The following is a 25,544-nucleotide window of genomic DNA, read 5'->3' as shown; positions in this document are numbered from 1 at the left end:
CTTCCCATGCTCTATCACAAAGACTTTTAAACACTCAAAGTTCGTAGGAAGTCACACATCAGACTCCTGAGGCTTAATAAAGCTCCTTCAGTTGCTCCCCATGGGCACATCTCTCTTTAACCCTGTAATCGTCTTTGTAGCTGGCCTCTGACCTCTGCCTCCGATTTTATTTCCTACAATTATGAAGCCAAGCCCCAGACTCAGCTGTATGTGGGTGTCTGTTCAGAACTGAACAGAAAGGAGAAAATTGCTTAAATAGCAACGAAGCTACTTTTTGATGGTTTCATCATAACCAAAAATGTAGGCAAAAAGCCAGGGTTTGTTATCTACTTAGCTATGTAACCTGCAAGGCTTATTTGCAGTTTCCATTCATCTTAGGAGACCCTTATAAAATCTGATAGCTTTATGCCTTATAAAATTTGATACTATATAATCTCACACAGGAAGGTGAGGTCACAAGGCCACACATGAAAATGCCCCATCCCAGGCAATGAGCTTAATATTTTCTAGACTTAACAACTATCAAAATAATACTCAACCACTCAAGATTGCCTTGATGTTTAGATGTTTCATTTGGATATAATATCATTTCATTATGTATTTTAAATTATTTAAGATGAAGGTTATATATAAAGAAAAAATATATTAGACCCACTTCAGAAGGAGAAATACTACTTTTGATAGTAGAACTGCTTCTGGTCAAGTCAAGAAGCCTTTCCGAAGTATGAGTCTCCCTGGCCTTCCAGTGCACCTTCCAGAGCCAGTCACTTTATCCTCTGGTTGCCCAGGCCTGTTGCACAGCCAGGTGCCTGCTGTGAGCTTTCTCTCTCTGGACTCAGAGCACGTAGTAAGATGCTCCAGCAACTCCCATTTCTCTAGCATCTGGTTTCTGCATTTTCATTTCCCCGTGTCTCCTATGTATTTTTTGAGACTTATTTGTTGGACGTAGTACTTATCGTTCAATGAGTTTTATCAACCACAGTGAGCAGTAGTTTGAAATGTGGGAGTCCCTCTTCTAACCTTGAACCACCATTGTTATTCATTAGGCCTTTGGTCTCAAAGCAGGTCAAAACAATCATAGAAAGTACAACTGTGCAGATCTTAAAGAGATCCGTAAGCATAATCAAGTAATTGTCATGATAATTTAATTGTGTATTTCACCTTTGAATTCCATTCCTTTTTTATGTAAAGAAGTGTAGAAAGAGAAAATTAGGGTATGTACATTCTGAGTGATTCTGAAGGACAACTACCTTTATTTTCTCTCTGCTCTGGGAGATGGGAAAAATAAGGAACAATGTTCTACTGAGGAATCCAGTTGCATTTAAACAAGGACTTTCTAATGGAATTTAACATGCTCTTTACTATCCTTAACAGGTTCAATAATAATGATGTTACCTATAGCATTATACAGCTTACAGAGAATGTTTGTCATTTGCAGCTTGCAACTCAACTCAATATTAGTTACTGATTTCATTTTAGGAATCGGGAAGCTGATTCTCAGAGAGATTAGGTGATCTTTCTTTCTTTAAAAAAAAAAAACTTTTTTATTTTGTATTGGAATATACCGAATTAACAGCACTGTGACAGTTTTAGGTGAACAGCAAAGGAACTCAGCCATACACGTACAAGTGTGCATTTGCCCGCAAACTCCCCTCCCATCCAGGCTGTCATATGACACTGAGCAGAGTTCCATGTGCTGTAGCAGATCCTTGTTGGTTATCCATTTTAAATATAGCAGTATATACAAACTCCCTAAACTATCCCTTTCCTCTATCCTTCCCCATTTCAGCAATTTATGGCAACTATAAGTTCATTCTCTAAGTCTGTTTCTATTTTGTGAGTACATTCATTTGTATCATTTCTTTTTAGATTCCACATATAAGGGATGTTTTACAGTATATCCCCTTCTCTGACTTACTTTACTCAGTATGATATTCTCTCGTGACATCCATGATTAAGTGATATTTCTCAAGTCTCTCAGCAGGTGAGTCTCAGAGCCAGGGTAGGAGCCCAGTTGTTCTAACACCAAGACTTTATTCTTTCCTCTACATATTGCTGCTTCTTGAAAAAAAGAAAAGAAAAAAGTTCCCACTTATTGAGCACCCAGTATGTGCAAGAAACCTTACAATGTGTTTATTCAATCCTTACAACAACCATGAAAAGGTATATAGGTAGATAATATTATCCACATTTTTGCTCAAAAATGAAAATTCAGAGAGGTTTATTTACTTAGTCCACCTGTTACTGAGTCATAGGTTACATTTTCTTTCTTCCATGCTCTAGAAGAAATAGATCTGTTCTCAGTCTCCCAGACCAGATACTATAGTTTACAATTATGTAAAGTTTAAAAATAAAATTAAATTAAATTAAAAAATAAATAAATAAAGGGGCATAGGGAATCATATTCTCCATTTGCAGTGCCTGGTAAATTTTCAGATGCCAAACAAAAGCCTTGTGAAATACATAACAACAGACATTGTTTCAATCCCTTCAGGGAGATTGAGGTGGGTACAAATAAAGAATAAACAGCAATGCCACTCTCTTCCCTCCCTGTCGCTTCTGTGGTCTTTCCATGATCCCCGCTGTGGTTGAGTCTGCTAACCACCTTTCCTCTGCCCTTCAAAACCTACCCATCCCTGAGGACCTGCCTTACCTTTTCCTGGAGTCATTTCCAGCACATTTCAGTCTATCCCTTCTTTGATTCCTCTAGCACATATTGTACACATCATACGATAAACACTGCTATGGCCAGGGCTCAGATCACTTTATGTGCTTTATTTTGCCAGTTTGTGGGAAATGTAATTTTTTGATATATCACATGTGTGCATATTTTATATTTTTCTCAGTACCCAGCACAATGTTAGGAATATAGATTTACACTGTTGGAATAGATTTTAGTAAGAAGTTAACCCAGACAGAATATTGATTTGTTAAAACAACCTGACTTTGTCCTTGTATAAATTTTGACCACCAAATGTAAATTTCACCTAGGCACTAAATTGCCTAGGCTAAGTTAAGAACAAATTTTAGTCTTTGGTTAAGACAGTCTAGAAGAATAAGAAGAACAGCTATTTGATAAGACTTTTTAAAAAAGATATACTTGAATTCTACCGAAGATAAACACAAGATCAATAGGACAAGCATGCGGAGGCATTAACACAGAAGAAGACACAGAAGTCAGAAAACCATAGGAAGAAGTTGAGAAACTTGGTCAAATTCTGATACAAAGGGAACAAAAGGAAGAATAAACACATACGATAGTGTAAAGACAAAATTGGAAAGGGATGATGGGGCCAAATGAAAAAGAGCCTAAGGAATTTGGGCTTCATCCTTAGGGTTAGAGGAAGACATAGGATGGTTTAGTATAGAGAATAAACAGAAGTACTTAGGGTGGTAGGTGGGGAGTGAGCTCAAACATGAGTTCCTTAGGGAATGGGCAACATCAGGAAGGAGAGAAGGACAGATGAACATGTAAGAGAGGCAGCTGCTACCAGCTTCAGCCTCAGTGGCCATACAGCAATTTGTTACCAGCTTTTTGCATTTTTCAAAAGAAATTGGAAGTCTAGGCTTTTGTGTAAAAACCTCCACATTTTTAAATGTTGGCTTGAAAGTTTTTAATGACTGTGTTAATCAAATGAAACACTTCAGTGAGTCAGATGCCAGCCTATGATCTTGACCTGCAATGAGTGACACATCTCTTCCTCAGCACAGGTAGCAAAAGAAAGCTGATTAGAGAAAAAAATGAGCTGAATGGCTAATGTGAAGATTTAAGAGAACAGAGGCCTCAGGAGGCACAGAAACACTCCTCTTCCTGAGGCAGACTCATGCAGCAGCCGTATATTTTATACCCAGTTCTGCTTTCATTTTAAAACTAACAAGTTTTACAGCGTATGACTCAGCTGACCTTTAGAACTGTTTCAGACCTTTCTTCAAACTCCTAAGAACTGACAGCAACCATGTCAGAAACTATGAACTTGTTTTATTGATCCAGACATGGTTTCAAATATGAATTAAATTGAAAAAGTTCTAGAAGACTTTTGGGTCAATAAATTCATTATTTAAGTGTTCACCGATCTACCACAGGGCATACCCTGGGATATTCCTGGCCAGCCCAGGCTGTGGGGTCACCCTATTTATCTGATGTCTAATTGTTTATCTAATTGTAAGTCCAAAGTAAAGGGGGTGGGGGAAGAATGGGAGAAAAGCAGTTTGAATAGATAGTGACTGGATTTTTTTTCTAAAATTTTGAAAGACAAGAATTCTCACAATAGGGGATCACAGTGAACCTGAAGCAACATAGATAAAAGAATTGTAAGTGTAGCCACATCATGGAAAATTCCAAAGATGAAGGAAACTCTTACAGCTTCAGAGAAGAGAGTTTACCTAAAATAGAACAATGATTAGAGTGATAGCATATTTTTAAATGTCAACTGAAGTCAATAAACCTTAGCATAATGCCATAAAGAACAAATAAAGTATAACTAGAATTTATACCCAGTAATATGTATTTTTTGAACATTATTCATGAATAATTTCAATAAATACATATTCAGACATGCAGGAAGAGAATATTTACTACCAAAAGACCTTTACTGAGATTTCTGGAGTGCATTTCAGAAATATGAAAGGATAGTTTCAGTAAGAAAAAAATTGTGAGCAGGGAAACTGGAAAATAAGGATAAATATAAGTAAATAATGTCTATGTAAAACATAATAAAGTCTAATATAGGGAGTAAAAAGTCAAGATATAATTAGAACATGGACCACTGTACATATTATTATGTACAATGGGAAAGAATGAATGGCATTATTCTAAATACTTGAATTTGGGGAAATAAATATGTAATTAATTTTTTTGAATATATATTTTGAAATTTGAGAAAATCACTTCATATAACAGGTATAACCTCCAAACTAATAAAGAGAAGAATAAAATTAGGGAAAAAATGAAAAGCATTCAACCAAAGAAAAAGCAGGAAATGAACAGAAAGAAATATAGGAAAATCAACACAAATATCATAAAATAAGATAGGAAACATCTATGCAAATATTTTGGGCTTCCCTCATAGCTCAGTCAGTAAAGAATCTGTCTGTGATGCGGGAGACTGGGTCCAATTTCTGGGTGGGGAAGATATCCTGGAGAAGGAAATGGCAACCCACTCCAGTATTCTTGCCTGGAGAATCCCAGGGACAGAGGAGCCTGGCAGACTACAGTCCATGGGGTCACAGGAGTCAGACATGACATAGCAACTAAGCCACCACCACCATGCAAAGATGTTGGTAACTAGAGTAAATATTAATAGACAGATTTCACCAGTAAAACGATACTGATGCACTAGACCAAAAATCCTGTTAGAGGGGAAAATGTATTTAAAGACATTCTGTGACTTGAGAGCTGAAACAAGACTTAGAAATTTACTTTCTCATTTACAAATGAGGACATCAGAGCCCAGAGAGGCAAGTGAGATGACCAGGTTCACACAAGTGCCAAATATTCAGCCAAAAGCTGACTCCCAATAGGATACTCTGCTAAACTATAGTTGTTGGTTTTTTTTTTTTCTCCAACAAAAATGTATTTAGTATTTATAGACCAAATTCTGAGGAGAATATCTGTGAGTTTGATGTGATTAAAAGATTTAAAATGCTAGTGACATAATAAATTTAAGAGAATTGCACTGACTTTTTTGAGCAAGATAAATTTGAGCTATCTCTGTGTTACAATGATGGAAATGTCATTCTGGGGAGCAAGAGTGTGGTCAAGGTTTCCAGGGGAGGTAGAGCTATTTATAGATTACCTTTGAAACTGTGAAGATAGTATGGTACAGGATGATGAGAGAGAATGAAGATCATAAGCCTGTGTAAAACCTTCAAGAGGTGGACAGAAAAAGGAGCTTGCAAAGATAAACTTAAGAAGAAAATTCACAGACTAAAGAAAAAGGAGAAAAACATGCCCTGAAAGAGTGGATGTGGACTAGACACAGCACAATTGCTTGAAGAATTAATGGAGTTTGAAAATATGAAGCTGACAAAGATTGAAAGCACATACATGGAACAAGTGTTAAATATCCAAGTGATAATATCAAACATAGACCTAGAGTGAAAAAATATAATGTAAATTCTTCAGTCTCCAGCCTGATATTCAGAAAGAGGACTAGATTTGTGTGAGAAGAGCTGGACTTTCATGTAACCTGTTATTTTCTACTGCTTTGACTTGGAACCAGTGCCTAACCTCTTTTGGCCAGGGAGGGCAGGGGGAGTTGAAAGAATTTTATGGTAAACACATGTTCATCACTTACATTGTACAATTAACCTAGATTCTACCATTTTACTTTATCACATGTTGATCCATCCCTCTATCCATTCATTTATCCATCTTATTTTCATTAATGTATTTCATAGTTAGTTGCAGACATAATTATACTTCATTCCTAAACACTTCAACATAAGACTGAGTTTTATTCAAAAAACTAGCTCTCCCTTAAAGTTCAGATGTTATTGATAGTAAAATTATGAACTATAATGACCTCCTACATGTTTTATAACTTTTCATAATTATCTGATCAAGATTCTTGAACAAACATTTACAATTTGGTGGGCAATAAAACAATTTGAAAGCAGCATTTTTGTATGATTGATAGGAAAACCATAGAACCTGTGCCTAACCTCTTTATTTCTCAGTTCCGTCATCTATAAAATAGTCTCCTCTGAGAAAACAATTAATTGGAATGATATTTGGGAATGTGCTTTGAAATGTGTAAAACTTTTCTTAAGTCCATATTCTTCATGTTGTTATATTTCATTGCTATGTAGTTTGGTGAAGAGTCTAAACCTGCTGGTGTTAAATACCATGCACTGGTATTATTTTTATAGAAACCCTGTTTTCAGTGATACTCTGTCCAATGTCCTGTGCTTATCCCTAAACCACAATTTGAACAGATCCCATTTCTAGTCTTTCTCCTTTTATTTAAAAAAGAAAAAAAAAAAAGCTCAGGCAGGGCACAGATAAGATTTTTAGGGCAGTGGAACTGCTCTGTGTGTTTCTATAATGGTGGGTAAATGTCATCATAAAATGGTCCAAACCATGGAATGTACACCATGGAGAGCGAACCCCCATGTAAACTATGGACTGTGAGTGGTGATGATGTGTCAATGAGGGTGTAACATCATCAGCTATAACACATGCGCTGCTCTGGTGAGGATGGGGGTGTGGATAATGGGAGAGCAGGCTATGCACTTGTGGGGCAGAGGGTATATGGGAAATCTCTGTGCTTTTTGTTCAATTTTGCTGTGACCCTAAATCTATTCTGAAAAATACATAGTCTATTTTAAAACCTCAGCATTTTTGATCCTAGTTTAAAATCCTCTTGTCATATCCAATTTAACACTCATATTCTTCCCTCAAATCTGGCTATATTCCCAGAGATTGGTAGTGTAATAGGAAGAGAGATTTGAGTCACCCTTTCACCTCTTCTGTTCTTCCTTTTTTCCTAGTTCTTACTCTTGAGGGACCAGCGAAGGGCTGGGAAACGTAAGGCAGGTGACTGCCGGAACTAGTTGTGAGTTACAGTGCCCTCTCGGCTTCTCCAGCTAAGCCCATGTAACCTTCCGTGTGGCACGTATCTGAACGCTGGCTCCCTCACGCGGGAGGTTCAGAGAGCCTTGCACGGCTCTCCCACTGCTCAGTGCCATGACAAGAAAGGTTGGTTCAGGTTCTTTCCCTTTTAACATTCATTCAGCCCCTCCTGCCTCTGGTAGTAATCCTCCTCGCCTCCCGCACCTCATCCAGGAGACAGCCTTCTCAGAGGTGGGTTCATGGCAAGATGTCTCAAGAGCAGCTGCCTGCCCTGGTGTTTACTGATCCATGGGGAACTCACGTAACCTGCGGCAAGTCAGACTTCTCTACTGCCTCCCCTCCACCACCCTGCCTCTCTCTTCCGTTCTCAAATACCTAAGGTCAGCAGTTCCATTTTCTGAGCAGACATCCATCCATCCATCCATCCATCCATCCAACTGGCACATGTGCGGGTGAAACCTCCATCCCTTTGTAAGGAATATGGTTGGAGGCTTTTTTTTAATTTTAAATTAATTTTAGTTTGTTAATTTATTTTTTAATTGGGGGAAAATTGCTTTACAATGTTGTGTTAGTTTCTGCCATACAACTCAAATCAGTCATATATATATACACACACACACACACACATATATGTATGTGTATATACACACACACACACACACACCTTTAGTTCCCAATTTTAGGCCAACACTAAGAATCCCACTCAAAAGCCTATTATCTTTTAAAACATAGACCACTTGATCTGATGGGAAGCATTTGAATTGCATTCTGTGAATAAAAACAATCACTAATTTTGATGAAGAGCTCTGAGCTGCCTGCATTTAAATGTTTATGTCCTAGGTTTTGACAAAGTTGAACATAATCAAAATCCTACTGGGAAGAAGACTGTCAGAAAGATTAATTAGAAAGAAAGCAAAAATGGTGGCTTTCTCTGCCTTTGTGTTACTCATCCTTAGATAACAAGCTCTTAAAATGAATGAAGATGTCTTTACATGGTTTTGATTATAAATTTTATAAAGGTCTTGAAAAGAGTTCATCTGAGCATTGAAATAGCATTTTCTGAAAAGTGTCTCCAACTTCTCATGAGCAGAAACACACAATTGGCAGATGTGTTTTGGTCTCACTGACAATAGAGTCTAATGCCCCCTATAAAAGAGCTATATACAACTGTTCCTCTCTTCCAGAAAAGATGGATTGCCATGGCAACACTGCCAAGAAATAATAGGTCAAGTTTTATCCTTGTGCCTCAGGCTTGTTTTATTAGGTTTTACTTGGAAGTGGATGCCATTGTAAAATGAAGGATTGGGTGTTTCAAAGTTAAACATCATGCCAAGAAAATCTGATCGATAAAATTGGCTGGTGTGAAGAGGATGGATAAAGGACAATAGGTAGGAAGAACCTCTACATTGATCAAAGAATTATTTAGAGGCCAGCTTATTAGAACCCTCTTCTAAAATGTGGGCTTGATTTACAGGTGCTTGTATAACTAAGTGTGTGAAAATGAATTCATAGTGACTGTAAAAGATCAGTAGGGAAAAATGGTTTGTAAATTTCATCTTTATGGAAGATTACCTGTGGTAAGGAAAAAGTTCTTATTCCAAAAATAAATGTGCAGCAAGAGAGCATAAAATATTTAAGCTCTCTGTTTTGCTTACTATTTTCATCAGAGTGTGTTCCGTGCTGCTTTATGCCTGCCTATTTATGGAAATGAAAAAAATAAATACAAGTGGGAGGGAAGTAATAGCACATAAAAGAAATACATGATAATCAACATTTTGTTATTTCTGTTGTTTCGGAAGGTAGTGTCTCAGTATATGTTATGACTTTAGGTTTTTCTGTAACAGCACTTCAGTCATATGGGGATAAAATTCCAGCATGAAGCAGTATATAATATGTATCACTTCAAGGAATGGTGCTCTGTCCTTCTAATAACAATATATGAATGTATTCCTATATAGTAGGATCTACTTTTTTAAAGCAATAAGACATATCAACTCAGCTTTTTGGAGTAGAATTAGTTTTCATAAGTGGAATATAGTTATGCATTTTGGCATAACATCTCCATGAGACCATTTTAGGGTTCTCCAATAGACCATTGTTAACCTTCTGTATTTTCTCTCCTGTAAAGTAGTAAAGGGGTATGTGGATAGCTGTGAAATTTATATTGCTTTTGCCCTGATCATGCAGATTGCAAACTGGCGTCAGTGACTGCATTAGTTTCCTAGGGCTGCCATAATGAAGTACTACAAACTGGGTGGCTTAAAACAACAGGAATTTATTGCCTCACAGTTCTGGAGGCTAGAAGTCCTAAATTAAGGTGTCACAAGGCTATGCTCTCTCTCAGGCTCCAGAGGGAGAATTCATTTCATGCCTCTCTCCTAGCTTCTCGTGCTTCCCAGCAATCTTTGATGTTTCTTGGCTTGTTGTTACATCACTCCAGTCTCTGCTACTGGCTTCAAATGCCCTTCTGTGTCTCTGTTTTCTTTTCACCAGCCACAGGATTAGAATCCATCATAATCCACGATGAACTCCTCAGAACTAGATTACATCTGCCAAGATCCTACTTCTAAATAAGATCCCATTCACAGGTTCTAGGGGTAGGAATTCACATATCTTCTCGGAGGAACACAATACAACCCACAACTGTGACTCTGAATTGGAGATGGTCTCAATTACAATTTTAAATTGCTATGCTGTCTGGTACTTTAGAAATGATATATATTCTAATATTTTATAGACATGTAAGGAATAGGATATCCTGATTAATGAAGTGCTTTTAAAGTGTAGAATTGTTAAATATATAAAAATATGTCTAGAATAGATAAATTTAATAAGCATTATCATAGTTTGTAACTGGTAATAGGTATTCACTTATTGTTTATTTAATCAATCAATCAACCAATCATCATTAATATTAAATTATATTGAGAATAATTTAATCTTCCTTTGATAATTCAAAATAATTCCTGCAAGTAAAAAGGTAGCAAGGTCCAAGGTAAAGGATCACTACTTGCTTGAATGCTAAATGACTGAATGTTTATTCTGTTTCACATATTTGTATCTATTCGGAAGTTCACTAGATAAAATGTGTTTTATGTCTTATGTTTCAATGTTCTCATCCTACTGTACATTGCTACTGATTTCCTCTTTGGATTATTACATATTATTTCCTTTGGTTAACACCAGTGTGTTCTCATTTGATTTCTCCACCTATAAAATGACCTACTTTACTATGTATCAGGATTATCTGTCCTTCAATCCATTTTTCTTTGTCTAGACACTCAATAAAAAGTATTTTGATGGTAGTGATATTATTTGAGTTATGTTTCTTTACTAATGGTTACTTCCATTTTATGTTTAATTCAATACAGAGAGAAATAACCACCAAAACAAGAAAGCGAGTTACAATATAACCCAGATCTTACAAATGAAAGCTATTTCCTCAGTCTAAAACTGCACATTATCTCTGTGTGACTTCAAAAGTGATTGAGAATACACTAAGTGCAGTTAAAAAAAGAAAATGTTTCACCAGAGAAAGAAAACATAAGGCAAGAACAGACAAAAATGCCAAAATTCAGAACTGAAGCATGCTCCTAGCTACTACTGATCAAACTGCTAATGTTTTCCATTTTAGAGCTCTTTTCTTGACAGGTATTCAAGTATTTGCTAATCAAACTTGTCATTAAAGCCAACAATTCCTAAGAGCATGATTGAGAAATCAAAATATTTAAGCCAGCTAGAATGATTTTATTTTTCCTTAAAAGAGAGAAAAATGAAAGCTAATTCTCTTGGAAGAAAGTTTTGATTTTTCAATCATATTTTTATCCCTCATTTTTTTGTGCAAAAGATTTCCAGTTGTGATTTTTCAATCAGCAGAAGCCTACAGTTGTAGAAAACCAGCAGGTGCCTCCAGTTATTAGAATCAAGTGGGAAGAGGAACAAGGCAAAACCAGGGTTTAGAGCCCTTTTGCTGAGCAGATTGAGAAGAGGTACCGTTTTAGTTCCCTTTCAAGATTCTCACATTTAATTACATCAGTGGCACTTGACATTATAAATGTTATTTTCTTTCCAGTATAACCTTCTATCATTATTAGTAAATGTCAGATGTAATGAGGTGTTTTTTTTTTCTGACTCCTTTTTCTTCCTAATATAGTGGGAGAGAAAGTGCTAATGAGTTTGGAATCCTAAAATTGTTTTCAATGCTCAAAACCAATGCAGAGACAATTTAGTGTCTGTTTATTAGCTTAGTTTTACTCTTTATTTTCTTTGTATCTGGAAAGGAAATTTCCTCTTTGTATTTCTTACTACATGTCCTTTACTTGGTGCAATTTCTTATTCTCCTTGAGAGCTTTTAGGTGACAACTACCTCAAATTCGATTGTGTTTCTGGGTTCAAGTCAGAATCCTGTGGAAGATCCTGTCCCTTGCTGTGACTTACCTGCTGTCTGAAAGCTCCTGTTTTTTTTTTTCTTGAAAGCTGTTTTTGTCCCCCTCTATTTTTAAATTTTGATACATAATGGCTGTCTGACCTGGTGGTTTCCTGTAACATCTCAATCATAATATAACACAACCTTGATTTCTGCTCCCTTGAAGATGAAACACACTCAAAGTGGGAAGTTGATGTGTTTTGTAACACTAGACCTGGTTTCTTTATAAAATTAGCATCTTATGAAAAGGGAAGCCATCACGGAAGGAGGTCAAGTAGAAAGATAATGTCATAGTTTTTCAACACAGCATCATTCAGTGCCTGTGTTGAAGACATGCTTGACAGGAAGGGTCTGGGTCACCTTTTAGCAGTGGCTCAGGCATATTGGCTGTTTTCTCCTATGAGAAATTAGGGGAAAGCTGTCTATTGTCTAGAAAAAGCAGCAGAAAGGGGTCCCCAACCGATGATAAGGCTACTCAGTCAATTTTACCAAGAGATAACGAAAGCTAAAGTTACTTCACAGTAGGGAAAAAAAAAAGTAATTTTATAGATAATGTATTCTGAAAAATTATGAACCCAAGACAAAAGTGCCCAAGTTTTAAAATAGGATGACTAGTTGTAAGGGGTTGTGTCTCCCAGAGAGCTAAAATATATTACACAATCTCTGATTATACTTTGCTTTTTAAACACCATTTCATTTCATTGTCTAACTTTCCTCTTTATTTAACAATTGGATATACTGTTAATGGAATTAGAGCCAATGAATATCCAAGAATATCCAAATAAGCTCAAGACTGGATACTTTCTGTCTGATAAATTTGTATATTTGTCCCAATTACATGGAGTTTTTGATATCCAAGGTTATCGCTAACATCTACACATTTATATTTATAAAATGCTAAGCAAAGTACAGAAAAATAATCAAATATTATCTGATTCACATCATTTCAATTTTATTTTTAAGAGTTGTTTTCTATATTCAAGAAATGGTCAGATTTTCATGTGGTGAAATCTAGACTTTCTGTTTTCTGCCAATTCTGAAATGTTTGTTCTGAAAGACCTTCCTTGTTTGTTTTGCTTCATTTTTGCTACTTTGAGTACCGTAATCTTTTTCATCTTACCTTTGGAAATGTAGTTCAATAACATTAGCTAATAAATACCTCTAATCAGCCCAGTCTTATCCCTGCTCCACAAGTCGAGTATACTTGTTTCTGACTTCATGCACAGTCATACCCTTTGCTAATTTTCAAGCTTTATTTCACACCCCCACATTCTCCTGAAATCATTTGCTGATTTCCTCAGCCTCTTTAGTCACCCTTCTCTGAATTTTCAGAGGCTAAATAGAATAAATCACACAAATTAGGAGAAAATTGTGAGCAGTCTTGAATTTCCTGCTGTTAGTTTGAGGTGTCGTGTATGCTGTTAGTTTGAGGTGCATCTGAGTGGGAGGGGGCCATGGGCAAGGAACGGCATGTCCAGTGAGAATCTGTTTGAGACCCAGGAGATGTACATTTCATTTCGATGTGAAAGGAACCTCTTCTTGTATCATCTAACATGTTAGCTTTCCCTTCAGGGCTTGGAACTGGGATTCATTTTGTTTACAAAGGAGGCATCTCTGGGAGAAGGGAGGAAAGAGGACCCAGACTGAAGTTAGAAAGAAGGTAACATTTCTGTCCAAAATGCTAAGCACCGAGAATACTAGGACAGAGAAATCAGAGCCCAATCTCCTGGGAAAGTGGCGAAGAGGGAAACCAAGGACCTCTGGGTTATAAGTGATATCCCAAATCCTAAGAAGACAAAGGGCAAGACAGTTTTTCTTCAGCTACACTGTGCAGTGTCCATGACATATACAGGTCATTTCAGGGATGCCTCTAATTCTCAGTTTTCCCTGCTGCATGTGGCTCTTTTGCAGGTTCTGAACACCTGCATTTGTAAGCTGCCATGTGCCATCCTGTGTTAGATTTAACCTTCCCAAACTTCAGGAATAACAGCCAGTTCCTGCTGTTTATTGGCCACTTTTGTGTGTCAGGCTCTATGAAGCACTTCCAATACATTATATCATGTCACCCTAACAAGCATGCTAGACTTTAGGGGGTTCAAGTTAATAGAGGTTCAGTGGTTTGTGCATGTCCCCCTGGTTCTCTAATGGGAGACTGGGCACTCCTCATATGTCCAACTCAAACACTCATACAAAGCAGGTATTTTTATTCTCATTGTTTTACCGTTGAATAAACTGAAACTACACTGCAAGTTTTTAAATGCAAACACTTTTTCATAAATTTCTTTTTTCCCTCCACAGAGGCTTGCACTTAGCAGATAGACAGTAAATTCATAATGATGGAGTTAATGTACTCCCCTGGTTTTAAATTATACAAAAAGCCACAGATTTTGATATGTATGAACTATCTTCTTGTTTTCTATAGTTAGGTGCTGCTTAATGGGAATGAACAAATGTAGAAGGTACTCTGAGCTAGCCCTTTACCCCCAAAAAAGATTTTCTCATAATATTGCAGAGCTGCCCTATGAAAATGATTAGGAAAATCAAGACTGAAAAACATATACAGCTAGACATTGCAAGTACAATGTAAACTCTCTGTTATGACAATTTGGGGAATAATTAATCACTCCTCAAAAGATGTATTGCTTCAGCTTTTGAGAGATTGTTGTTTTTATTTTGTAGGACACAGCAGGCCAGGAAAGATACAGGACTATCACCACAGCCTATTATCGCGGGGCCATGGGCTTTATTTTAATGTATGACATCACAAATGAAGAATCCTTCAATGCAGTACAGGACTGGTAAGTAACAGCAAAAGTTCCCATTACTAATAATGATGATTTTCTTTTTTCATTCAACTCTTTCTCTCTCCTCAAACCAGTGACCACACCACAATATAATATGTATATTTTTTATGTACTATGATCTCAGTTGTGTTTCAGAAAGCCGATAAGGGCTAGCTATGCTCAGACTCATTATGGGAGTATTGATAAAAAGTCATTTTGGTGATTTTGCTCTGTTTTGTTCACTCCAGCACTTTGCATCCTGTTGTCTTTAGTTCCATGGGGACAAGTACATTGCTTTCAATTTTTCGAAGCACAGATAATGAAAAATTTGAAAGTATACTGGTCTAAACTAGGGATCTGGAAACCATGAGCCATGGGCCAAATCTGGCCTATGCAGCACAACGGGCTCACCACTTGTTTTATAAGTAAAGTTTTGTTAGCAGGGCTCCCTGGTGGTGCAGTGGCTAGGACTCTACACTCTCAATGCAGGGGCCCCAGGTTCTGTCCCTGGTCAGGGAACGAGAGCCCATGTGCTGCAGCTCAGGGTTTGCATGCCACGACTAAAGACTCCATGATGAAGATGGAAGATCTTGTGCCACAAGTAGGACCCAGTGCAGTCAAATAAACAAATAAATATTAAATTTTTTTTTTTATTAAAACACAACCAGGCTCAGTTACTTATTGTCTATGGCCGCTTTCATGTACAACAACAGAGTTAGGTAGCTGCCACAGAGACCGTATAGCCCACAAGCCTAAAACATTTTCTCTCTGGCTGTTTACAGTAGAAGTTTGCTGACTCCTTATCTGGATTTGTTAGTTAGTTTTACGTTTTTCTTCGAACTGAAAATTTTCAAAGGACTGGGATGAAGAAAAAGATAAAACCGAAACCTTTCTTTACTCCCAGTTACATCAAACCATGTAACAACGCCTGTGATAAATGTGATTTTCAGGGCTGTCGGGGGGAGGGCTCAACAGACTCCACATTTTAACATACATAGTCACATCCTGTCTTATTGAAGGAAAAACTACCAATATACAGGTAAAATAAATGACATTTTTTTCTATTTTAATGACAGTATTATCCAAAATGATTTATTTACTTGTGTATCAGCTCAGTGAAGTTCATGCTCAGCCACTCGGTCATGTCCCACTCTTTGCAACCTCATGATCTGTAGCCCGCCAGGTTCCTCTGTCTATGGAATTTTCCCAGCAAGAATACTGGAGTGGGTTGCCATTTCCTCCTCCAGGGGATCTTCCCAACCCAGGGATCGAACCCATGTCTCCTACATCTCTACATTGGCAATTGTATTCTTTACAACTGAGCCCTTGGGAAGCCCTCAGTGAAGGTCAGATGCTATTAAAAATTTAATTTGCTTTAGATTGCTTTTTAAAATTCATATTGCTTATCTGAGAAAGCACCTACATCCTTCTTATTTCCACACATATACACTTAAAATACAAAAAATAATACTAATACCACTAACAATGGTAATTCAAAAGACAAGCTTAGGACCTCTATGAAAAAGTACTTATCTTCACTAAAGGGCATAGAAGAAGGCTTAAGTATCCCCCTCTTTTTAGTAGACTGAATATTATAAAAAATGCCAGTTCTTCACAAATAAATTCATGAACACAAGGCAATCCCAATCAAATCCCAGGAGGTTTGGTACAAAATGGAATGAAACAGAGAGTCCAGGTATAGACACAAAGCCAATTGGGATTTACTCTATGATAAAAGTAGCATTTCAAATTAGTAACAGAATGGGTGGTTCAGTTAATACTGTGGAGCTAACCCAGTGCCACCCACAGCTCTGGCACACATACTGCTGTACAAAATGGTCATTCTAACTTTGACTGTTTCCTCTCAGGACATGATAAGTCCCAGGAGTGTTCATGAATTAGATTTCAGATATCAGGGTTCTTAAATCGATTTGTACCCGTACTTGTGGCCCATTTTTCCAATGACTGCTGAGAAGAGATGGATCTATTGAGTTCTGTGAAACCACATGATAACAGTGTAGGAGCCATCCCAGCAGTACTCCCAACTCTTGCATTAGAAACACTGTGGAAAAGTACATCTTCCCCATGCCCCCCTCCATGCCTTGCCTCTGCAGCCCTGCCCAGCTCCCTCCCCTGTCAATTCTTCTACTTCTCCAGTTCTCTAACTATTTGGCTCTATTGACCCACTCTTTCCTTTGAAGCTCTGTTTCCTGTCCTCTTAGAAGCACATTTCCCAGATTAATCTTATCTCTCTCTGACTGCTCCTCTTTCTACTTCCTAGCTTTCACTTCCTGCCTCACCCAGCCAAGGGTAAGCATCCTCTCCTGGCTTTTTTCCTGGGCTTATTCTGTTCCCTTGGCCATCTTATCCATTCACACACATCATCATCACTTATATCAGATGATTCCCAACTTTAAATATTGGGCCCCAGTCTGTCTTCTGAAGTGCAGTGTTCCCATTTCCTGCTATCTCCTTCTGGCATCTCAGAATCACTTGTCTTCACCTGAAACTGCTCACCTTCCTGGCTTCAGTTTTTGCTGTTCATTGAGGTGACAATGCTTTGCCACCCAGATTCCACCTCGAATCCAACTCTAACTTCTGTCCATCCCAATCTGGGGCCTGATCTTGCACATTAACTTTTTCCCGAATATCCTTTGAATCTGTTCCTGCCTGACAAACCACATGACCATCAGGACTTCTGATCTTTGCTTCTTCATTCATAATATCCTTCTAACCGATCTGCCTCCCCTTAGATTTCTTCCCATTCCAATCCATCCTATCCCAGTGCTGCTATAAATGTTTCCTAAAAGAAAGTGATCCTAAAGATCATGAAAGACCCCTGCTCAATAGCCATGACTCACTATCACCTCCTTAATTAAAACTTCCTCAGACTGACTTTCAGACACAGAACATCATGGAGCCCATATTTTTTTACAGTCTCATCTCTCACTATTCAAAAGCTGAACTTAACCTTTCACTGTTTGGGGAACTGAGCCTAAACTTTCTAACCTTTGTGGTTTTTTTGTTTGCTGGTGCCCTTTGTTATGCATTTCTTTTTCACAACCTCCTACTCTACCTCCCCTAGATATACATATCTGTCAAAATGCAACAAAGCTTATCCATAAATCAGCCCTACTTAACTCATATTGTCATCCACAGTTGTATGATCATGGTTTATTAGGCATCTTTCATTCATTCAACGGGTATTGAGCGCCTACTCTGACAGTCAATCTGCCAGATGTTGTAGTTAGTTGTTGTTGTTGAGCCGCTCAGTTGTGTCTGACTCTTTGTGACCCCGTGGACTGCAGTAAGCCAGGCTTCCCTGTCCTTCATTATCTACTGGAGCTTGCTCATTCATGTCCATTGAGTCGGTGATGCCATACAAGAATCTCATCCTCTGTCATCTCCTTCTCCTCCTGCCTTCAATCTTTCCCAGCATCAGGGTCTTTTCTAATGAGTCAGCTGTTCATATCTGGTGGCCAAAGTATTGGAGCTTCAGTATCAGTCCTTCCAATGAATATTCAGGGTTGATTTTCTTTAGGATTGACTGGTGTGATCTCCTTGCTGTCCAAGGGACTCTCAAGAGTCTTCTCCAACACCACAGTTCAAAAGCATCAATTCTTTGGCGCTCAGCCTTCTTTATGGTTCAGCTCTCACATCCATACATGACTACTGGAAAAACCACAGCTTTGGCTAGAGGGACCTTTGTTGCCAAAGTAATGTCTCTGCTTTCTAATATGCTATGTTTGTCATAACTTTTCTTCCAAGGAGCAAGCATCTTTTAATTTCATGCCTGCAGGCACCATCTTCAGTAATTCTGGAGCCCAAGAAAATAAAGTCTCACACTGTTTCTGTTGTTTATTCATCTAATTGCTGTGAAGTAATAGGACTGGATGCCATGATCTTCATTTTTTTAATGTTAAATTTTAACCCAGCTTTTTCACTCTCTTCTTTCACCTTGGTCAAGAGGCTCTTTAGTTCCTCTTCGCTTTTTGCTGTAAGGGTGTGTAATTTGCATATCTGAGGTTATTGATATTTCTCCCAGCAATCTTGATTCCAGCTTCTGCTTCATCTAGCCTGGCATTTCGAATGATATACTCTTCATTTACATTAAAGAAGCAGGGTAACAATATACAGGCTTGACATACTCCTTTCCCAATTTGGAACCAGTTCATTGTTCCATGTCTGGTTCTAACTTGCTTCTTGACCTGCATACAGATTTTTCAGGAGGCAGGTAAGGTGGTCTGGTATTCCCATCTCTTAAAGAATTTTCCAGTTTGTTGTGTTCCATACAAAGGCTTTAGGGTAGCCAATGAAGCAGAATTAGATGTTTTTCTGAATTATCTTGCTTTTCCTATGATCCAACAGATGTTGGCAATTTCATCTCTGGTTCTTCTACCTTTTCTAAATCTAGCTTGTACATCTGGAAGTTCTTGGTTCACGTACTTTTGAAGCCTTGCTTGGAGAATTTTGAGCATTACTTGGCTAGAGTATGAGATGAGTGCAATTGTGCAGTAGTTAAACATTCTTTGGCATTGCCTTTCTTTGGACTGGAATAAAAACTGACCTTTTCCAGTCCTGTGGCCACTGTTGAGTTTTCCAAATTTGCTGGTATATTGAATGCAACACTTTCACAGCATCGTCTTTTAGAACTGTAGTTAGTATCTATGCCAGTATTTACTATCCCAGTTAATGGAGCCACCAGAACCCAGTTGCCTGTGATTGAAATCTGAGTTCTCAGTTTGATTTTTCTCTCTTTACCTGTTACATTGTACCACAGCCTTGTCTAACTCAATGAAATTATGAGCCATGCCATGTAGGGCCACCCAAGACAGACAAGTCATGGTGGTGAGTTCTGACAAAACGTGGTCCACTGGAGAAGGGAATGGCAAACCACTTCAATATTCTTGCATAAGAACCCCATTAGCAGTATGAAAAGGCAAAAAGATATGACACAGAAAGACAAACTCCCCAGGTTCACATCCACAACACATCCAATTGTGATGTGACTGGTGATAGAAGTGAAGTCCCATGCTGTGAAGAACAATATTGCATAGGAACCTGGAATGTTAGGTCCATGACTGAGGTAAATAGGAAATGGTCAAACAGGAGACAACAAGAGTGAACATCGACATTTTAGGAATCATTCAAATGGACTGGAATGGGCAAGTTTAATTCAGATAACCACTGTATCTACTACTGTGGGCAAGAATTCCTTAAGAAGACATGAAGTAGCCATCATAGTCAACAAAAGAGTCCCAAATGCAGCTCTTGGGTACAATCTCAAAAATGACAGAATGATCTCTGTTCATTTCCAAGGCAAACCATTCAGTATCACAGTAATCCAAGTCTATGCCCCAAACAATAATGCTGAAGAAGCTGAAGTTGAACAGTTCTATGAAGACCTACAAGACCTTCTAGAACCAATACCCCCAAAAGATGTCCTTTTCATTATAGGGGACTGGAATGCAAAAGCAGGAAGTCAAGAAATACCTGAAGTAACAGGCAAATTTGACCTTGGAGTACAAAATGAAGCAGGGAAAAGGCTAACAGAGTTTTGTCAAGAGAACGCACTGGTCATAGTAAACACCCTCTTCCAACAACACAAGAGAAGGCTCTATACATGGACATCACCAAATGGTCAACACTGAAATCAGATTGATTATATTCTTTACAGCCAAAGATGGAGAAGCTCTATACAGTCAGCAAAAACAAGACTGGGAGCTGACTGTGGCTCAGATCATGAACTCCTTATTGCCAAATTCAGACTTCAGTTGAAGAAAGTAGGGAAAACGACTGGACCATTCAGGTATGACCTAAATCAAATCCCTTACGACTATACAATGGAAGTGACAAATAGATTCAAGGGATTAGATCTGATAGAATGTCTGAAGAACTATGGACGGAGGTTTGTGACATTGTACAGGAGGCAGTGATCAAGACCATCCCCAAGAATAAGAAACTCCAAAAGGCAAAATAGTTATCTGAGGAAGCCTTACAAATAGCTGAAAAAAGAAGAAAAGCTAAAGGCAAAGAGGAAAAGGAAAGATATACACATTTGAATGCAGTTTCAAAGAATAGCAAGGAGAGATAACAAAGCCTTCCTCAGTGATCAATAGAAATAGATCAAAGAAATAGAGGAAAACAATAGAATGGGGAAGACTAGAGATCTCTTCAATAGAATTAGATACCAAAGGAACATTGCATGCAAAGATGGGCACAATAAAGGACAGAAATGGTTTGGACCCAACAGAAGCAGAAGATATTAAGAAGGTAGTAAGTATACACACGGAGAAGGCAATGGCAACCCACTCCAGTACTCTTGCCTGGAAAATCCCATGGACAGAGGAGCCTGGTAGGCTGCAGTCCATGGGGTCGCTAAGAGTCGGACATGACTGAAGCAACTTAGCAGCAGCAGCAGCAATACACTAAAGAACTATACAGAAAAGATCTTCATGACCCAGATAACCACAATGGTGTGATCACTCACCTAGAGCCAGACATCCTGGAATGTGAAGTCAAGTGGGCCTTAGGAAGCATCACTACAAACAAAGCGAGTGGAGGTGATGGAATTCCAGTTGAGCTATTTCAAATCCTAAAAGATGATGCTGTTAAAGTATCAGTCAATATACCAGCAAATTTTGAAAACTCAGCAGTGGCTACAGGACTGCAAAAGGTCAGTTTTCATTGCAATACCAAAGGAAGGCAATGCCAAAGAATGTTCAAACTACTGCACAATTACACTCATCTCACATGCTAGCAAAGTAGTGCTCAAAATTCTCCAAGCCATGCTTCAACAGTACATGAACTGTGAACTTCCAGATGTACAAGCTGGATTTAGAAAAGGCAGAGGAACCAGACATCAAATTGTGAACATCCGTTGGATCATTGAAAAAGCAAAAGAGTTCCAGAAAGACATCTATTTCTGCTTTATTGACTACGCCAAAGCCTTTGACTGTGTGGATCACAACAAACTGTGGAAAATTCTTCAAGAGATGGAAATACCAGACCACCTTACTTGCCTCCTGAAAAATCTGTATGCGGGTCAAGAAGCAACAGTTAAAACCGGACATGGAACAACAGACTGGTTCCAAATAGGAAAAGGAGTATGTCAAGGCTGTATATTGACACCCTGCTTATTTAACTTAGAGACAGAGTACATCATGCAAAATGCCAGGCTGGATGAAGCACAAGCTGGAATCAAGATTTCTGGGAGAAATATCAATAACCTCAGATAGGCAGATGACACCACCCTTATGGTAGAAAGTGAAGAAGAAATAAAGAACCTCTTGATGAAGGTGAAAGAGGAGAGTGAAAAAATTGGCTTAAAATTCAACATTCAGAAAACGAAGATCATGGCATCCGGTCCCATCACTTCATGACAGATAGATAGGAAAACAATGGAAACAGTGAGAGACTCTATTTTCTTGGGCTCCAAAATCACTGTAGATGGTGAGTGCAGCCATGAAATTAAAAGACGCTTGCTCCTTGGAAGAAAAGCTATGACAAATGTGGACAGCATATTAAAAAGCAAAGACATTACTTTGCCAGCAAAGGTCCATCTAGTCAAAGCTATGGTTTTTCCAGTAGTCATGTATGGATGTGAGAGTTGGACTATAAACAAGGCTGAGCATGGAAGAATTGATGCTTTCAAACGGCAGTATTGGAGAAGACTCTTGAGAGTCCCTTGAACTGCAGGGAAATCCAACCAGTCAATCCTAAAGGAAATCAGTCCTGAATGTTCATTAGAAGGACTGATGCTGAAGCTGAAACTCCAATAGTTTGGCCACCTGATGCAAAGATCCAGTTCACTGGAAAAGATGCTGGTGCTGGGAAAGATTAAAGGCAGGAGGAGAAGGGGACAACAGAGGATGAGAATGTTGGCTGGCATATCTGACTCGATGGACATGAGTTTGAGCAAGCTCTGGGAGCTAGTGATGGACAGGGAAGCCTGGTGTGCTGCATGGGGTCACAAAAAGTTAGACACTAATGAACTGAACTGAACCTGTTATATCCTGCTGCTGCTGCTAAGTCGCTTCAGTCTTGTCCGACTCTGTGTGACCCCATAGACGGCAGCCCACCAGGCTCCCCCGTCCCTGGGATTCTCCAGGCAAGAACACTGGAGTGGGTTGCCATTTCCTTCTCCAATGCATGAAAGTGAAAAGTGAAAGGGAAGTTGCTCAGTCGTGTCCGACTCCTAGCGCCCCCATGGACTGTAGCCCACCAGGCTCCTCCATCCATGGGATTTTCCAGGCAAGAGTACTAGAGTGGGGTGCTATTGCCTTCTCCTACTCACTACCAATCCAGTAGTTTTGACTTTTTGAATGCCTTTGTCCCTCTGGCCACTGTCTAAATTCAGACGGTTGTGAGCTATTTAGGAAGCTTAGCTCTCAGCACTTTAGCAGTTTTCTACCTTGTGTGCTTACCAGCAAGCCCCACCCTCTCCAGTTCATCCATTATATTGTTATCAGAGCTAAGTAACATATCTCTCATCTGAAAAATAAAGCTTTAAATAATGTCTTATTTCTCATAGTGGAGATTCTGGGGGCCCATCTGAATCATTGTCGAGATTTGACAGCATACAGAAGCCCAGGCTCCACTGTATACAAACTAAACCAAATTTGCAGTGATAAATATTACATATGTATGTGTGACAGCTCCATCAGTGATTCTGAGGCCCATTTCTTATTAAGAGCATTGATTTAAAATGAAGTCCACAGCCTCTAACATGGTAGACAGTGTAGCCACCGTACCTATTCCATTCACATCATCCCTTACCACTCTCTTCCATTGTTCCTAGATTTCAACCAGATGGAACTTTTCTCATTTACAAATGTGTCATTTTTTCAATAACTCTATTCCTCTGCTTGGAATGTCTTCTCTTCTATCTTTCTAAATTCTTCTTTTCTTTTCAAGGCCATCTCAAACATCAACTTGTCCATGAAGCTTTTGAAGGTATTGCTGCCCTGGTTCCCACCCACCCCAATTTCCATTCCCAGTGGACAATGCTCTTCACTCCCATAGCTCTGCATCCATGCTACCCTAGTACTTTCTGCAGACACATAAAAAACCTGCTGCTGCTGCTGCTGAGTCGCTTCAGTCGTGTCCGACTCTGTGCGACCCCGTAGAGGGCAGCCCACCAGGCTCCCCCGTCCCTGGGATTCTCCAGGCAAGAACACTGGAGTGGGTTGCCATTTCCTTCTCCAATGCATGAAAGTGAAAAGTGAAAGTGAAGTCGCTCAGTCGTGTCCGATTCTTCGCGACGCCATGGACTGCAGCCTACCAGGCTCCTCCGTCTGTGGGATTTTCCAGGCAAGAGTACTGGAGTGGGGTGCCATTGCCTTCTCCAATAAAAAACCTTGCTTACTCTTTATATTTATATTATATTTTGTCTTCTGTATCTCAGTGTAAGTTCATTCATCTTTATTCTCTAGTACTGACTACTGTACAATTTTATTAAAACTTTTTTCTAAATTTTTATTTTTTTATTTTTTATTTTTTAATATTTATAGAATTTTAATATGCTTTCTAGAGAATTACCACATTATTCATCTGAAATTAGGTTGTCTTTATGAATTACCAACTTGGTTATAAACATCCTCAGGACAAAACCCATTTAACCCGGTAATTCTGTGTATAAGTAATATAACACTGTTTACAAATGATGTTAACTGCATATAATTGGCCTGAGATCCTCCAGTCACCAGTGGTTGTAGATCTTCTTAGATGAGCTTTTAACTATGGTTTCTAAAGTTTAAGTTTTAAAGTTAATGACTATCACAATAAGTTTAGTGATTCATCATCTTGTATAGATACCAAATTAAATAGAAAAAATATTTTTTCCTTGTAATGAGAACTTTTAGGATTTACTCTCTTAACACAACTGATAAATATAATTACTACTGTTAGATATTATGTATGAAAGTTGTGTTAAGAGAGTAAATTTTTATTTTTATTGTGGTAAAATATACAGAACTTAAAATTTACAACCTTAATCATTTTTAAGTACACAGTTCAGTGGTATTAAATACATTGTTGTTGATGTGCAATCATCGCTACAGCCCATCTCCACATCTCTTCATCTTGCAAAACTGAAACTGTGTCAATTTAATAATAACGTCCCGTTCTCCTTTATCCCCAACCCCTGAACCATTATTTTATTTTCTATGTCTATGAATATGAGTACTATATTCATACTTCAGGGAAAAAAACCTGTTTGGGAAAAAAAATCCAACTCAGCAATACAAACTTGCTTACATATACAGTATTATCCAGCAGGAGTGGGGAAGGAGACATTTGCTGATATTCCACAATGGTTTTCTACAACACAAAATGAGGTATTCCTGAAAAAGAAGTACAAAGAAACAGATTCTTTAAATTACTATTCTCCAACTGCTAATCTTAAGGTTAGAAAAAACAGAAAAAAGAATATATGGCTAAATGAAAAATTAATTGTACTTTATTTGCAACTAAAGCTTCAAATACTCTTCCTAACAAAATGTACTTTTATTATATAGGAAAAAAAGAAAATGCTTGTTGGCTGTGATCTCAGTAAAATCCTTAAACTATCTGTAGGAATATTTAGATTAAGTGAAAAATGTCTTAAAATTTAACTATACACAAATTCTAGTCAGTTAAGAAGACAAGTATAAAATTTAGAGAGACCAGCAGAAAACTAACAAATCATTTTGAGAAAATAGAAGCTATCCGTTTTTTTAAAACACATTAGACTGTATTTTGAATTTTTGATTGGGATGTTATT

At 38.2% G+C, this 25,544-nt stretch overlaps 1 protein-coding gene across 6 annotated transcripts in view; it reads left to right on the top strand.

The window, feature by feature from the left end:
- RAB3C (RAB3C, member RAS oncogene family) overlaps positions 1–25,544 on the top strand; it is a 306,038-nt gene that overhangs the window by 133,391 nt on the left and 147,103 nt on the right. For all 6 annotated transcript variants that reach the window (XM_044932374.2, XM_006064847.4, XM_006064846.4 and 3 more), the window contains exon 3: positions 14,679–14,797. In XM_044932374.2, coding sequence (XP_044788309.2) covers positions 14,679–14,797 — 119 coding nt within the window. The remainder of the gene's footprint in view (positions 1–14,678; positions 14,798–25,544) is intronic.

The sequence above is a fragment of the Bubalus bubalis genome, chromosome 19 (genome assembly GCF_019923935.1).
Source record: "Bubalus bubalis isolate 160015118507 breed Murrah chromosome 19, NDDB_SH_1, whole genome shotgun sequence".
In the NCBI taxonomy this organism is placed as follows: Eukaryota; Metazoa; Chordata; class Mammalia; order Artiodactyla; family Bovidae; genus Bubalus; species Bubalus bubalis.
Note: the sequence above shows the minus strand (reverse complement) of the source record. Positions and strands in the feature narration are given on the sequence as shown.